Source organism: Peromyscus leucopus, chromosome X, assembly GCF_004664715.2.
Source record: "Peromyscus leucopus breed LL Stock chromosome X, UCI_PerLeu_2.1, whole genome shotgun sequence".
NCBI classification, from domain to species: Eukaryota; Metazoa; Chordata; class Mammalia; order Rodentia; family Cricetidae; genus Peromyscus; species Peromyscus leucopus.
Genome location: NC_051083.1, coordinates 3,961,741 through 3,977,924, shown reverse-complemented (window position 1 = coordinate 3,977,924; position 16,184 = coordinate 3,961,741). Strand labels below are relative to the sequence as shown.

The window sequence follows — 16,184 nt, the reverse complement described above, 5'->3', positions numbered from 1 at the left end:
TGTCTAAAGTTTTACCAAATGTTTACATGAACAGGGTTTTTTCTTGTATTAGTTCTTTCCTATTTTCTTGTATCAATATGACATTTTAAAAAAGCTCTAAAATATTTACAAGGCTAGAGACATGGCCAATATCTTAATACAAACTCATTCCCAGGACCAAAATCAGAATTTTGAAAACTTGCAGTAATTCCCACTACAAGAAGTTCCAAGGGTCTAATCTTCTTTCGGAGCAGAATACACATGTACAAGTATAGACTGACAACATGTAATTAAAATTAAAACAAATCTTTAACTAATTTTTACTAATGTATATTTTTCTTTTGTAATTCTAGTCACAAAGGTCTTGAGGCATCTGAAGTCTTACAGAGTTTCTCTCCATCGTGTATTGGTTCATGTAACAGAAAGCAAGCATGTAGGCTTGACATCAGAGAAATCAATCATTCTCAGTCTATGGTATTATTTGCGAAAATTTAGGAAATATTGCCCTGCTAGAGGAAATATATCACTGGGGGATGGCCTGAGTGTGTACCATTTCCAATTTACATTTTATGATTTATGTGGCAGATTAAGGGTGTGAATTTTTAGTTTCCCACTTTACCTGCCATGTCTGACACTTGTTTCCATGCCACTTCCATGCTGATCCTGTAATGCTCTGGAGCCAAGGGCAAATTAAACACTTTTTTATGTTCACAATGACATGATGTCATATCACAGCAAGAGAAATGAATTAGTACACATCCATTAAGTTTTAATTCTAAATTAGAAGTATAAATTCTAAAGAGTTACCATATCATTTAAATCCATAGTCCTTTTGATCATGTCAATTTGCAGGTATAAACCAAATAGAGAGTGACATCATAATGCTTGAAGAGATTTTTGACACTTGTAAGATTTTTCTCTCAAGAAAAATTGTGTAAGTGAATGTAAGTGTGTTGGCTGAAGATCTCACAAAATCCTTTATCGTCACATTTCCTTTGGTATGAGTTTGTTTTAGATCTTCAAAATCTAATGTTATATTCACAGGCTTTAAAATACCAATTTAATAATAATAGTATTACTCTTGTAGAATTACTTTCCAGTATGTTTTCTTTAATGTATTTTAAGATTATTGTGATGTGCAAAGGGCTTTGCCACATTGGTTACATTCAAACGGTTTCTCTCCAGCATGTGTTCTTTCATGTCTTTTAAGATGACTGTGATGTATAAAGGCTTTACTATATTAGTTACATTCATAGGATTTCTCTTCAGTATGTGACTTTGAAGAACGCTGTTTTGAGAAAAGGCCTTTTTCTTTTGGTTTTTCAAGACAGGGTTTCTCTGTGTAGCTTTGAGCCTTTTTCTGGAACTCACTTGGTAGTCTAGGCTGGCCTTGAACTCACAGAGATCCGCCTGGCTCTGCCTCCTGAGTGCTGGGATTAAAGGCATGCGCCACTGCCGCCCAGCTCAAAATTCTTGAATTTGCCAGGCATGGTGATGCATGCTTTTTTTTTTAAGATTTATTTATTTATTATGTATACAGTGTTCTGTCTGCATATACAATTGCAGGCCAGAAGAGGGTACCAGATCTCATTATAGATGGTTGTGATCTACCATGTGGTTGCTGGGAATTGAACCTGGGACCTCTGGAAGAACAACCAGTGGTCTTAACCGCTGAGCCATCTCTCCAGTCCTCAAAAAAAAGGTGTTTAAAAAAATGGGCTAGAGAGATGGCTCAGAGGTTAAGAGCACTGACTGTTCTTCCAGAGGTCCTGAGTTCAATTCCCAGCACCCACATGTTGGCTCACAACCATCTGTAATGAGATCTGGCACCCTCTTCTGTGTAAATAATAAATAAATAAATATTTTTTTAAAAAAAGAGAAAAGGCTTTACCACATTCTTAACATTCAAAGGTTTCTCTCTGGTATGTGTTCTTTTAGGCCTTTGAAGATGACTGTGATGTACAAAGGCTTTATTACATTGGTTACATTCATAGGGTTTCTCTCCAGTAAGTATTCTTTCATGACTTTGAAGAACAGTGTTTTGAGCAAAGGCTTTACCACATTGATTTTACATTCATAGGGTTTCTCTAGTATGTGTTCTTTTATGCCTTTGAAGATGACTATGACGTACAAAGGCTTTACTACATTGATTACATTCATAGGGTTTCTCTCCAGTATGTGTTCTTTCATGACTTTGAAGAACACTGTTTTGAGAAAAGGCTTTACCACACTGGTTACATTCATAAGGTTTCTCTCCAGTATGTGTTCTTGTATGCCTTTGAAGATGACTATGACTTAAAAAGGCTTTACTACATTGATTACATTCAAAGGGTTTCTCTCCAGTATGTGTTCTTTCATGACTTTGAAGAACACTGTTTTGAGCAAAGGCTTTACCACATTGGTAACATTCAAAGGGTTTATCTCCAGTATGTGTTTTTTCATGCCTTTGAAGATGACTATGATGTGTAAAGGCTTTAATACATTGATTACATTCATAGGGTTTCTCTCCAGTATGTGTTCTTTCATGACTTTGAAGAATACTGCTTCGAGCAAAGGCTTTACCACATTGGCTACATTCATACGGTTTTTCTCCAGTATGTGTCCTTTTATGCCTTCGAAGATGATTGAGACGAAAAAAGGTTTTACTACATTGGTTACATGCATATGGTTTCTCTCCAGTGTGTGTTCTTTCATGACTTTGAAGAATACTGTTTTCAGCAAAGGCTTTGCCACACTGATTACATTCATAAGGTTTTTCTCCAGTATGTATTCTTTTATGCCTTTGAAGATGACTGTGACGTACAAAGGTTTTACTACATACATTGCATTCATATGATTTTTCTCCAGTATGTATTCTTTCATGGCTTTGAAGAACACTGTTTTGAGCAAAGGCTTTGCCACACTGACTACATTCATAGGGTTTCTCTCCAGTATGTGTTTTTGTATGTCTTTGAAGATGACTGTGACATACAAAGGCTTTATTACATAGGTTACATTCATATGATTTCTCTCCAGTATGTGTTCTTTCATGACTTTGAAGAACACTGTTTTGAGAAAACGTTTTACCACATTGGCTACATTCATAGGGTTTCTCTCCAGTATGTGTTCTTTTGTGCCTTTGAAGATGACTGTGATGTGCAAAGGCTTTATTACATTGATTACATTCATAGGGTTTCTCTCCAGTATGTGTTCTTTCATGACTTTGAAGAACAGTCTTTTGAGCAAAGGCTTTACCACATTCCTTACATTCAAAGGGTTTCTCTTTAGTATGTGTTCTTTTATGCCTTTGAAGATGACTATGACGTATGAAGGCTTTACTACATTGATTACATTCATATGGTTTCTGTCCAGTATGTGTTCTTTCATGACTTTGAAGAACACTGTTGCGAGCAAAGGTTTTACCACAATCCTTACATTGAAAAGGTTTCTCACTAGTATGTGTTCTTTTATGCCTTTGAAGATGACTATGACGTACAAAGGCTTTACTACATTGATTACATTCATAGGGTTTCTCTCCTCTATGTGTTCTTTCATGACTTTGAAGAACACTGTTTTGAGCAAAGGTTTTACCACATTCCTTACATTGAAAAGGTTTCTCTCTAGTATGTGTACTTTTATGCCTTTGAAGATGACTGCGACGTACAAAGGCCTTACTACATTGGTTACATGCATATGGTTTCTCTCCAGTATGTGTTCTTTCATCATGCTGAAAAACACTGTTTTGACCAAAAGCTTCACCATATTCCTTACATTCATAGGGTTTCTCTCCAGTATGTGTTCTTTCATCACTTTGAAGAACACTGTTTTGATCAAAAGCTTCACTATATTCTTTCCTTTCATAGGGTTTCTCTCCAGTATGTGTTCTTTCATGACTTTGAAGAACACTGTTTTGATCAAAAGCTTCACCATATTCCTTACAATCATAGGGTTTCTCTCCAGTATGTGTTCTTTCATTACTTTGAAGCACACTATTTTGATCAAAAGCTTCACCATATTCCTTCCATTCATAGGGTTTCTCTCCAGTATGTGTTCTTTCATGACTTTGAAAAACACTATTTTGATCAAAGGCTTCATCATATTCCTTCCATTCATAGGGTTTTTCTCCAGAATGTGTTCTTTCATCACTTTGAAGAACACTGTTTTGATAAAAAGCTTCACCATATTCCTTATATTCATAGGGTTTCTCTCCAGTATGTGTTCTTTCATCACTTTGAAGAACACTGTTTTGATCAAAGGCTTCACCATATTCCTTACATTCATAGGGTTTCTCTCCAGTATGTGTTCTTTCATCACTTTGAAGAACACTGTTTTCATCAAAGGCTTCACCATATTCCTTACATTCATAGGGTTTCTCTCCAGTATGTGTTCTTTCATCACTTTGAAGAACACTGTTTTCGTCAAAAGCTTCATCATATTCCTTACATTCATAGGGTTTCTCTCCAGTATATGTTCTTTCATCACTTTGTAGAACACTGTTTTGATCAAAAGCTTCACCATATTTTTTACATTCATAGGGTTTCTCATCAGTATGTCCTATTTCATCACTTTGAAGAACACTAATTTGCTCAAAAGCTTTACCATATTCCTTACAATCATAGGGTTTCTCTCCAGTATGTGTTCTTTTGTCACTTTGAAGAACAATGATTTGATAAAAAGCTTCACCATATTCCTTCCTTTCATAGGGTTTCTCTCCAGTATGTGTTCTTTCATCACTTTGAAGAACACTGTTTTGATCAAAAGCTTCACCATATTCCTTATATTCATAGGGTTTCTCTCCAGTATATGTTCTTTCATGACTTTGAAGAACACTGTTTTGATCAAAAGCTTCACCATATTCCTTATATTCATAGGGTTTCTCTCCAGTATGTGTTCTTTCATCACTTTGAAGAACACTGTTTTGATCAAAGGCTTCACCATATTCCTTATATTCACAGGGTTTCTCTCCAGCATGTGTTCTTTCATCACTTTGAAGAACAATAATTTGATCAAAAGTTTCACCATATTCCTTACAATCATAGGGTTTCTCTCGAGTATATGTTCTTTCATGACTTTGAAGAACACTGTTTTGATCAAAAGCTTCACCATATTCCTTACAATCATAGGGTTTCTCTCCAGTATGTGTTCTTTCATCACTTTGAAGAACACTGTTTTGATCAAAGGCTTCACCATATTCCTTATATTCATAGGGTTTCTCTCCAGTATGTGTTCTTTCATCACTTTGAAGAACACTGTTTTGGTCAAAAGCTTCACCATATTCCTTACATTCATAGGGTTTCTCTCCAGTATATGTTCTTTCATCACTTTGAAGAACACTGTTTTGATCAAAAGCTTCATATTCTTTACATTCATAGGGTTTCTCATCAGTATGTGTTATTTCATCACTTTGAAGAACACTAATTTGCTCAAAAGCTTTACCATATTCCTTACAATCATAGGGTTTCTCTCCAGTATGTGTTCTTTTGTCACTTTGAAGCACACTGTTTTGATAAAAAGCTTCACCATATTCCTTCCATTCATAGGGTTTCTCTCCAGTATGTGTTCTTTCATCACTTTCAAGAACAATGATTTGATCAAAAGCTTCACCATATTCCTGACAATCATAGGGTTTATCTCCAGTATGTGTTCTTTCATGACTTTGAAGAACACTGATTTGATGAAAAGCTTCACCATATTCCTTACATTCATAGGGTTTCTCTCCAGTATGTGTTCTTTCATCACTTTGAAGAACAATGATTTGATAAAAAGCTTCACCATATTCCTTACAATCATAGGGTTTCTCTCCAGTATGTGTTCTTTCATCACTTTGAAGAACAATAATTTGATCAAAAGCTTCACCATATTCCTTACAATCATAGGGTTTTTCTCCAGTATGTGTTCTTTCATGACTTTGAAGAACACTGTTTTGATCAAAAGCTTCACCATATTCCTTATATTCATAGGGTTTCTCTCCAGTATATGTTCTTTCATCACTTTGAAGAACACTGTTTTGATCAAAGGCTTCACCATATTCCTTATATTCATAGGGTTTCTCTCCAGCATGTGTTCTTTCATCACTTTGGAGAACACTGTTTTGATCAAAGGCTTCACCATATTCCGTCCAGTCATAGGGTTTCTCTCCAGTATATGTTCTTTCATCACTTTGAAGAACACTGTTTTCATCAAAGGCTTCACCATATTCCTTCCATTCATAGGGTTTCTCTCCACTGTGTGTTCTTTCATCACTTTGAAGAACACTGATTTGATAAAAAGTTTCACCATATTCTTTATATTCATACGGTTTCTCTCCAGTATGTGTTCTTTCATGACTTTGAAGAACACTATTTTGATCAAAAGCTTCACCATATTCCGTATATTCATAGGGTTTCTCTCCAGTATGTGTTCTTTCATCACTTTGTAGAACATTGTTTTGATAAAAAGCTTCACCATATTCCTTATATTCATAGGATTTCTCTCCAGTATGTGTTCTTTCATCACTTTGAAGAACACTGTTTTGGTCAAAGGCTTCACCATATTCCTTCCATTCATAGGGTTTCTCTCCATTATGTGTTCTTTCATCACTTTGAAGAACACTGTTTTGATCAAAGGCATTACCATATTTCTTCCATTCATAGGGTTTCTCACCAGTATGTGTTATTTCATCACTTTGAAGAACACTATTTTGATCAAAAGCTTCACCATATTCCTTCCATTCATAGGGTTTCTCTCCATTATGTGTTCTTTCATCACTTTGAAGAACACTGTTTTGATCAAAGGCATTACCATATTCCTTCCATTCATAGGGTTTCTCACCAGTATGTCTTCTTTCATCACTTTGAAGAACACTGTTTTGATCAAAAGCTTCACTATATTCTTTCCTTTCATAGAGTTTCTCTCCAGTATGTGTTCTTTCATGACTTTGAAGGACACTGTTTTGATCAAAAGCTTTACCATATTCTTTACAATCATAGGGTTTCTCTCCAGTATGTGTTCTTTTGTCACTTTGAAGAACACTGTTTTCAACTTTACCATATTCCTTACAATCATAGGGTTTCTCTCCAGTGTGTGCTATTTCAGTCCTGCAAGGATAATTTGATAATGTAAAAGCTTTACCACAGTCAATACGTGGTTACATAATTATTTCTGTTTGAATAAATTTTAGAATTTGGTGTACATGTAAAGAGGAATCAAATCTTAGTCCTTGTCTCTTTGCTTACACTTTTGCTGTTCCCCTTAATTTAGGAATATTTTGCAAATAGATGCCTGTGATGGTAAGAGCCTTCATTACATCACTCACTTTTATGTAATCTTTTTTCTAAATGAGATTTTTCACATAGATAAAAAGAATTGGAGGAATTCAGACCATTATCACACTTATTTCCTAAGTCATTGCCCTATACTGGGAATCCTACTATATTTGCAAAATGAACCAGGACAGACAGAAGATTACACATTCTCACGACTCATAGGTCTTTTCTTCAGTGTTTGCTGATGTATTCCCAATTATGCTGTAAAACCAATTACATGTAATCTTGAATCACATTAAGTTTGGCTACTCAGCATGGGACTACTACAGAAATTTTATTTGTTCTGAAATGGAAATGGACACATTGTTTCTTTCCATATCCCTATGTTCTTATGTCTTGTATACAGAGTGACATGATATACCTAGTAAATGAAGAATAACAAATAAAGCATATGTATAATATCTCCACACAGCTTGACATTTTTTTCCTCACAGACATGTGGTATATACTTTAAGCCTTCTGCACAACAACCCCCCCCCCTTAACTCTTTACTCTAACTACCCAACTCACTAAACTTAGCAGAGTCAGAACAACTAGAGAGTAACACTGGCTTTACTATGGACTACTTGTTTATTAGAAGGTTTTAAAAATACACTTAAAACAAATTCAATGTGTAGACCTTTGGTAATATGAATGATATGAAACTAAATGAAGCAGCAATTCCACAGCATAGTTCTGATAGATCTATTATTTAATTACTGATTTCTGTTAAGGTATTGATTCATTTTTTTTCCTTCTACAAAGAATGATCTACTAACACAATTCACTTAATGGCCTTTCAGGTATATGGATTGTGAACATTTAATGGCTATGAATGTATTTTGAGCTGTGATTACTTACAATGCTGCATTTCTTTAAAACCTCAAGATACATTAAAATATATCCAGGGACACATTTGTATCAGCTTGCACATGAAAATTACCTTTCATGACTTTGAAAACTTTGACAATTTTCTTCAAATTCAAGATCTTCCCAAGTGTATCCTAAAATATAGGATGAGGAAATGTGTGAAATATTACAGGAAATTGGGCAAAATTTGAGTTTCTATCTTCAGTGATCATTAAAACCATGCCTGATTTAGTCACCTCACTCTTCCTTATTTATAATCAGAATTACCAAAGAACATCAATAACTGAGGACAGTTGTTGCCTTAATTTAAAATGTGAAGGAAATTTTACCTAGACCAGTGAGGTTCAAATATGTCTCCAGCATATCATCTTCGATGAGATATTCCTGTGAAGGATCCAGGAATGCCCACTCCTCTTCAGTGAAATTGACACGCACATCATATTTCATGGCATCCTAAAATATGCCATACATAAACATGCTATACATATGAATATAACAAAAAGCATGATACTGACAACATTGTAAATGCATGCTTCTTTGACAATGTAGTCATGTAATTCTGGTGCCTCCCGCACTTACTCTATAACCCAGACATTACAATTTATCCATCAACTTATTTTAGAATGAAACAGAATAGGAGGTTTACCTATATTATTTCTGAATACTTTGAATAGGGTATTAGCTTGCAAGAGAAATGCCTATTAACAGACATAGAGAGACAATCAAACATATCAGCAGTACTGAGTACCTATCAGAGAAATTGTATGAATAATTACTAACTACAAAAATGATCAGTAAGCTTGGTACATTGGCTCATGCCTTTAATCCCAGAACTGAGAAAGCAGAGGCAGATATATATGCTTTTGGGTTAAAAGTTAGCCTAGTCTATGCAATCATTTCCTGGACAGCAAAAAGTAAATATTAAGAACCTGTCTGCACTGCAAACATCAATGAAATGTACAACAAAGATAGAATACACTCAGAGACTTTTTTTTCTGAACTTGCTTCAAAGAATTAGGCATTCACTCCAGTTCTGTATTCATCTTCCAGAAACCTGCATTGCTGCAATTTAAACTGTACTTTAATAGATCTTACTAAAATGAACTGTTTATTTAAACAGTTACAAATATGCAGATGATAACCTTCGCAATATCCCTATTGATTATAAACAATCAACAGAGGTCAGGACAAATGACTCAGAAATTAAGAGCTCTTGCTGGTCTTGCATATAGTTGGGTTCAATTGTCAGTACTTAAATGGGGGATCACACACCTGTTCATTATTCCAAGCTCATGAATTCTAAGACCTTCTTTTGACTACTGTGAGTGTCAGACACATGTGTGGTACATATCAATGTATACAGTAAAGAGAATCATATTTATTAAAAAATCAAAATAAACACAACAAGCAGAAAGAATGTCACACATCTGTAATTTAATGACTGAGAAGTCCCAGGCACTATTACTGTCAGGAATACTTATGGTGATATTTATTTGTGCTGAAATGTGATTTTATTTATAGATTAGTAAATAAAATTGCCTGGGGATCAGAGGTTATAGCCGTTAAGCAGAAATCTGGCAGTGGTGGCACATGCCCTTAATCCAGTCACATGGCAGGCAGAGTCTGTGTTCAAGGACATAGTCAGCATGGTCATACACAACTTTAAACTAAGTACCAACCATAGAGACCTGGAGGTCTGTATAGACAGGCAGTGACAAGAAAGTCATGTGGTTGGATCTAGAGCCAATGAGAAGGCAGAAGAGAAACGCAATAAAAATACAGACAAACAGCAAGTAGGTCTCTCTCTCTCTCTCTCTCTCTCTCTCTCTCTCTCTCTCTCTCTGGTGTAGGATGGCAGGAGCAGCAGTGGTGAGAAGCTGGTCTTAACTCTTGGCTACTGCTCTCTGATCTCTGCACTTTTAACTCTGCATTTGGCTCTCTGTTTCTTATTTAATAAGACCGTTTAGAATTACATCTCCAAATATTGCCATTCTGGGAAACAGAATGATATCCTCTGTCAAATTTCAAAATTCAAGCTGGGAGTAAAGCTCAGCAAAACAGCATATGCTTGACATATACAAAAATGTATACAGTAGACCCATCACCAAATATATATATAGATGATGATGATGGCCAAACTTTAATCTCAGCAAGTTGGAGAAAGAGTCAGATGAATCTCTGAGTTCTAGGCCAGCCTTGTGAACAAAAATATGTTTAGGACAGTCAGGGCTACCCAGACAAAGTTTTTCACCAGAAATAAACAAACAAACAACAGCAAAATTAAAAAAAATCAGGATAGTAAAAATGGCTTACATTGAATACCATTTGTTCAATTGTATCTGATGTGATTTTGTAATACCATAAATAATGGTGGTGAAGCCATGACAGCACAAGAAGGAAGTTTCCTGATTCATTTCATACACAACACAGTAGAAACATAGAAAAGGAAATGAATTGAGACTATAAAGACACATATCATACCCCCCAATCAGATATTTTATCTAGAGATGTCCCTTCTACTTAAGGTTCCACAAACACCCCCCCCCCCCAAAAAAAAAGCTGCCAAGGAGAGACACATGTTGAAATACCTCATACTATCTGGGAGCTTTTCATTCAGTTGACTAGATTCTGACCTAGGTTACTATAGGCTCAGGATTATCCATGAAGGACATGCATTTAGTCACCTCAATGATACTCATTGCCTGCAACAGCCCCTACACTGTTCAAATGTCCAAAGTCTCTTTTGACACTCAAGAAAAATTCTTGACTGTGTCATCTTATCAAATCAGAAAACAATTTAAATCTTTCCAACATATAAATGGCACAGAAAACCCATTCCCATTCCACAGGAGAGGAACTGAGACACAGTGAGGAAAAATTGTAAAAATGGAAGAATGAAACCGAGCAGGGCAACCATCAAATCTAGTAGTACTGAGTCAGACACATGGGGCTCCATGTTCAAAGGGCTTAGAGGGCTCTCATCCCACAACTTCCCATATAAATCTCTCTTTGGTTACTTCCACTCCATATATGCAACTGTCCATGAAAGATGTCTCATAGCATAACTATCTGAACATCTATGATCTCAAAATGCAACCCAGGCTTTATCCTCATAGTGTCCTGCAATGAACTCTCATAGTCTTTTCACTGGGGCTCTTACCATACCAAACACAGATGCCTACAACATTGCTGATCTGAAAACCTAGACTAACAATGTATGATCTTAAATTTTACATCATTCTGGTTTCCATAACCAGTTCAACATCAATGATTCCCCCAATTTGGCTTCTAAGTTCTGATGGCCCCTACCATGCTTGAATCATATGAAGTTCCTTACTGGGAGTGGGAATCGCTTTGTCTAATCCCTCTCTTAACTGACAGCATAGAAGGATGGATTCTTACCCTTAGGGCAACTTGCAAGGCTTCCAATGCAGAGTAAAGGCCTTTTTTTCAGTGTTGATAATCCTCCTGAAAATTCCTGTCTCTGTTCAGCATTTGACTGTCATCTGAAAATGAATAGTCCTATTTTTCTCTACAACCCATAGACTTTTCATACATTTATGGTATACTTTTTGATTTTTTTCCACTGTAGTCCTGAATGAATCATAAGTAATAGGCATCAAAGGGAGTAAATATTCCACCTAAGAAATCAGCCCCATTTTTTTAATTCTGCCTTACTCAATTTTTGGGGGACATGGCATAATAAGAAAGGATAGTTGCCAAAATATCACACAAATAACCTCTTTCTTAATTCCCACTGAAATCTTTTGTCCTCTACCTCCACTGTTTGCAGTACCTTCAACAATACTTTATTCCAAGTACTACAAGAATAACCAATTAAGTTCTGTGTGCAGCTTCTCTCATCTAAATTTTGTTATCTTCAACATTCCTTCAAAAGTCATCATTGCCAGTCCACTGAATGACAAAAATCACTTTTGGTTTAGCACATTCTGTTGGAACTTGCTTTTTTCTTGCTCTGATTTAATTCTCTAAACAAAAGCAACTCAGGTAAAGAATGTGCTTATTTGGTTCATTCTGCCAGATCACAATGCATCATTGTGATGGAGCTTGGAATAGAAATTCTATCTAGCAAATGAAGGAAAAAGTCACGAGGAATTTCCTGGCTTTCTCTCTTACATGGTCATTGTTTCATGCTTGGTTTACTGTCTTATCCAGTGCAGGCCAACTTTCTAACAAATATTGCACACTCAGTGGAAGGGCTATCACCCATCAATCATCAATCAACAAAATCTCTCAAAGACTTAGCAACCAGCCATGGGGCACATCCTCAACTGATGTTTACAAATGTGACTGTAGAATCTGAATTGTTGACATCTGGAAGTAATTAGGACACAAAGACTGTAATATAAGAGAAGATTTGACATACAAAAACCAATGTGTCAACTACATTAATAACTTAGATAACAAAAATGCAAATATTGATGATAATAGCAAATAGAAACAGACATGCTAAAAAATGGAGAAATACTAGTTTCTAAAAGCAAGAAAAGGAAACTAAAATTTGTTTCTCCACAGAAAGTCACCAAACCAATAAATTAAAGGAACTCCTAACTTAATGGATTAGTTTTCCAGAAAATAAAAATAAGTGAAGGTTCATCATTTTCCAGAGAAAAAATGTAACTAGATTATAGCTAATAAAAATAATCACAGAACATAGATGGTACCACTGATAAAAGGAGACAGAAAGCAGACATGCAAATATAATATTGTCACTTGAACAAGAAATATTACATTCTAATGAAAACCAAAATGAAAGAAAACACTGACCACCACTCATCCTGTTCACTCCAGTTATTTTCCCCAATAATAGAAAATTGGTTAGAAGGACTCTTCCAACAAAATTAGATAGATTTCCTTGAATTTCCTGATATTTCTACACTGTTGAAAATAGTTTTGGCTACTAAAATTATCTCATTCTCTTTTGCTAAAGAAAAGGATATCTATTAGATCATTTAGGAATAATTTTCTTTCCTATGATTGAAGATTGAATGTAAGTCTGAATCAGAGTGAGAAAAGAGAATATTTTCAAAACAAATGAAAGATAATAGTTTTTTAAATAAATATTGTATGACTTCTATTATATACCTAAAGCAACCTGATTTCCCGTAATTGTTTTATAAGTCATAAGGGCTTTTGAAAATGAATCTAGCCACATTTTATGTGTATATTTGTATGCATGAAAAAGCATATTTTCCCTGTGTATAGGTGACACAGCAAAGAACATATCAGATCCCTGGATCTGGGGATATCAGATAGTTATAAGCCTCCCAAATTGAGTGCTGGTATCTGAAGTCCCCCAAGAAGAATATTGCTGAATGACGTGCACAGCCCACATAGTACTTTTTATCCAATAAACTAAAAGTGCTTCACAGATTAACCACAACAGAAACTTAAATAATAAAATGAATAAATGAAAAATAAATTCTCTAGGAACCTAATGAATCAGTGTTAAGATGCTGGGTATGGAATCAGGTAGCCTATCTACAGGCTTTCCCCTCTCTCTGTTACCCAGGACCTAATACTCAGGGTCGCCCCAAGTGCTAAAATAGAATTCCAGCTGCAGCTTTTCCTCTTTCTATGTCTCCTGTGGATTCCAAATCCATCCCCACCTACTCTTCCCTACTTACTTCATATCTGAGTCAAATCACTGAACTGGGGCAGACACCCCCTGTTCAATTATTTACTACACTTTCCAGAAGACCAGTTAAGATGCTTGTAGATTTAACACAATGCCTCTTACCCTAGATTGTATTTTAAAAATTGCCCCTATCACTGGAGTAGAACACCAGAGGCATCTTCCCCTCTTCCTTCTCATGTCTAATGTGGATCTCTAATATCAGCTCTCCTACATTTATTTTCCCCCAGCTTCTAACAACAACACCAAGCCTTCTTTCTTGAAAACAACAGCCAAAAAGGCCAGGACAAAAAGCAACACTCAATCAACACATAGTCTGAAACTCCAGAGAACAAACAGAAACCCAGAAACAAAACTCCAATCCAATCAAGATGAAGTTAGAATCAAGCACCTAGACCTATAATCACCCAAAACACAGATGCCAAGAATAGGAATATAATAACAGTCATAGCAACATGGCACCAACAGAACTCAGCAATACTATCACAATAGGCCCTGAATATTCTAATATAGCAGAAATACAAGAAAAAGACCTTAAAACAAACTATACGGAGATGATAGACATCCTTAAAAAGAAAATGGGTAAATTCCTTAAATAAATTCATGAAGGCATAGACAATTAGAGGAAATCAATATATTCTTCCAAGAAAACTAGGAAAAAACAAACAATTGAAGTAAACCAATAAACAACTTAACAAACAAATAGTTGAAGGAAACAAATAAAATTGCTTAAGACATAAAAATGGAAATAGAAAAAACAAAGAAGACAGAAACTGAAGCAATGCCAGGAAGTACAATGCCAAGATTCACCAATAGAATAAAGAGATGGAAGAGAAAAATCTCAGGAACTGGGGATACAATAGAAGAAATGGATACATCAGTCAAAAAATGTCAAATAGCCGGGCGGTGGTGGCGCACGCCTTTAATCCCAGCACTCGGGAGGCAGAGCCAGGCGGATCTCTGTGAGTTCGAGGCCAGCCTGGGCTACCACGTGAGCTCCAGGAAAGGCGCAAAGCTACACAGAGAAACCCTGTCTCGAAAAACCAAAAAAAAAAAAAAAAAGTCAAATATAAAAATTACTTGATGCAAAACAACCAGGACGTTATGCAGAGACCAAACCTATAAATGACAGAATAGAAAAAAGAGAAAAAACCCAGGATAAATGTCAAAAATATATTTTCAATAAAATCATATAATAAAAATTTCCAAAGTTAAAATAGGTGCTGATGAAGGTACAAAGAAGCAAGCAAAACAGCAAATAAATTGATTGAGAAAAGAAAGTCACCCTGTCACATATTAACCAAATCTCTAAACATACAAAACAACAACAACAACAAAAATATTAAAAGCTGCAAAGGGAAAAGCCCAAATAAACTATAAAGGCAGACCTCTGAGAATTATACCTCTCTTCTCAATGGAGATTCTAAAATTATAAGGTCTTGGACACATGTGATGCAGGCTCTAAGTAAGCACAGATGCCATCTCATATTCATTTATCCAGAAAATTTTGTATTACAATAAATGAAGAAAATGAGTTATGCTATGAAAAAGTGAAATTTAAACAATATCTATGTACAAATTCAACCTTACAGAAAAAAATCCAAACCAAGCAAGCTAAGTAAACACATGAAAAAACAGTAAATAAATAATCTCACATCAACAAAACCAAAAGGAAACACAAACAAACATATTCTCATACACATACCACCACCAATAAAAAACATAATAACAGGAATTAATAATCTTTGTTCCTGATATCTCAATATCAATGGCCTCCATTGCCCATTGAAGACACATATAAAGAATATGGATTCAAAAACAATATCCAAACTTCCACCACATATAAGAAACATACTTCAGCTGGGCAGTGGTGGCACATGCCTTTAATCCCAGCACTCGGAAGGCAGAGCCAGGCAGATCTCTGTGAGTTCAAGGCCAGCCTGGGCTACCAAGTGAGCTCCAGGAAAGGCACAAAGCTACACAGAGAAACCCTGTCTCAAAAAACCAAAAAAAAAAAAAAAAGGAAAGAAAGAAACATACTTCAACATCAAGGACGGAGATTACGAAAAGGGAAAGGCTGGGGAAAACATATTTAAAGCAATTGGAAGTAAGAAGCAGGCTTGTATAGCCATTTTATTATCTACCAAAATAAACTACAAACAAAAATTAATCAAAAGTGATAGGGAAGAAGCCTTTTTATTTACCAAAGAAAAAGCACCAAAATGACATTTCAATTATTAATATCTATGCCCCAAACACAAGGTCATCCACTTTTGTAAAAAAAAAAAAACACTTCCACAGATTAAATGACATTGACTCTCACACAGGGCTTGATAGTGGTAGACTTCAATAACCCATTTGCACCAATGGATATATCATACAGACAAAAACCAAACAGAGAAATATTGTAGCTAATT

General features: G+C 35.5%; 1 protein-coding gene across 1 annotated transcript; it reads right to left on the bottom strand.

The window, feature by feature from the left end:
- Positions 1-1,105: 1,105 nt before the first annotated feature.
- LOC114700713 (zinc finger protein 850-like) lies at positions 1,106-8,558 on the bottom strand. Its single transcript, XM_028880400.1, has 5 exons — positions 8,441-8,558; positions 8,185-8,245; positions 2,830-7,034; positions 2,088-2,745; positions 1,106-1,181 (listed from the first exon to the last, which is right to left on the bottom strand). The coding sequence occupies exons 1-5, from the start codon at positions 8,556-8,558 to the stop codon at positions 1,106-1,108; spliced, it is 5,118 nt and encodes a 1,705-aa protein (XP_028736233.1).
- Positions 8,559-16,184: the final 7,626 nt, after the last annotated feature.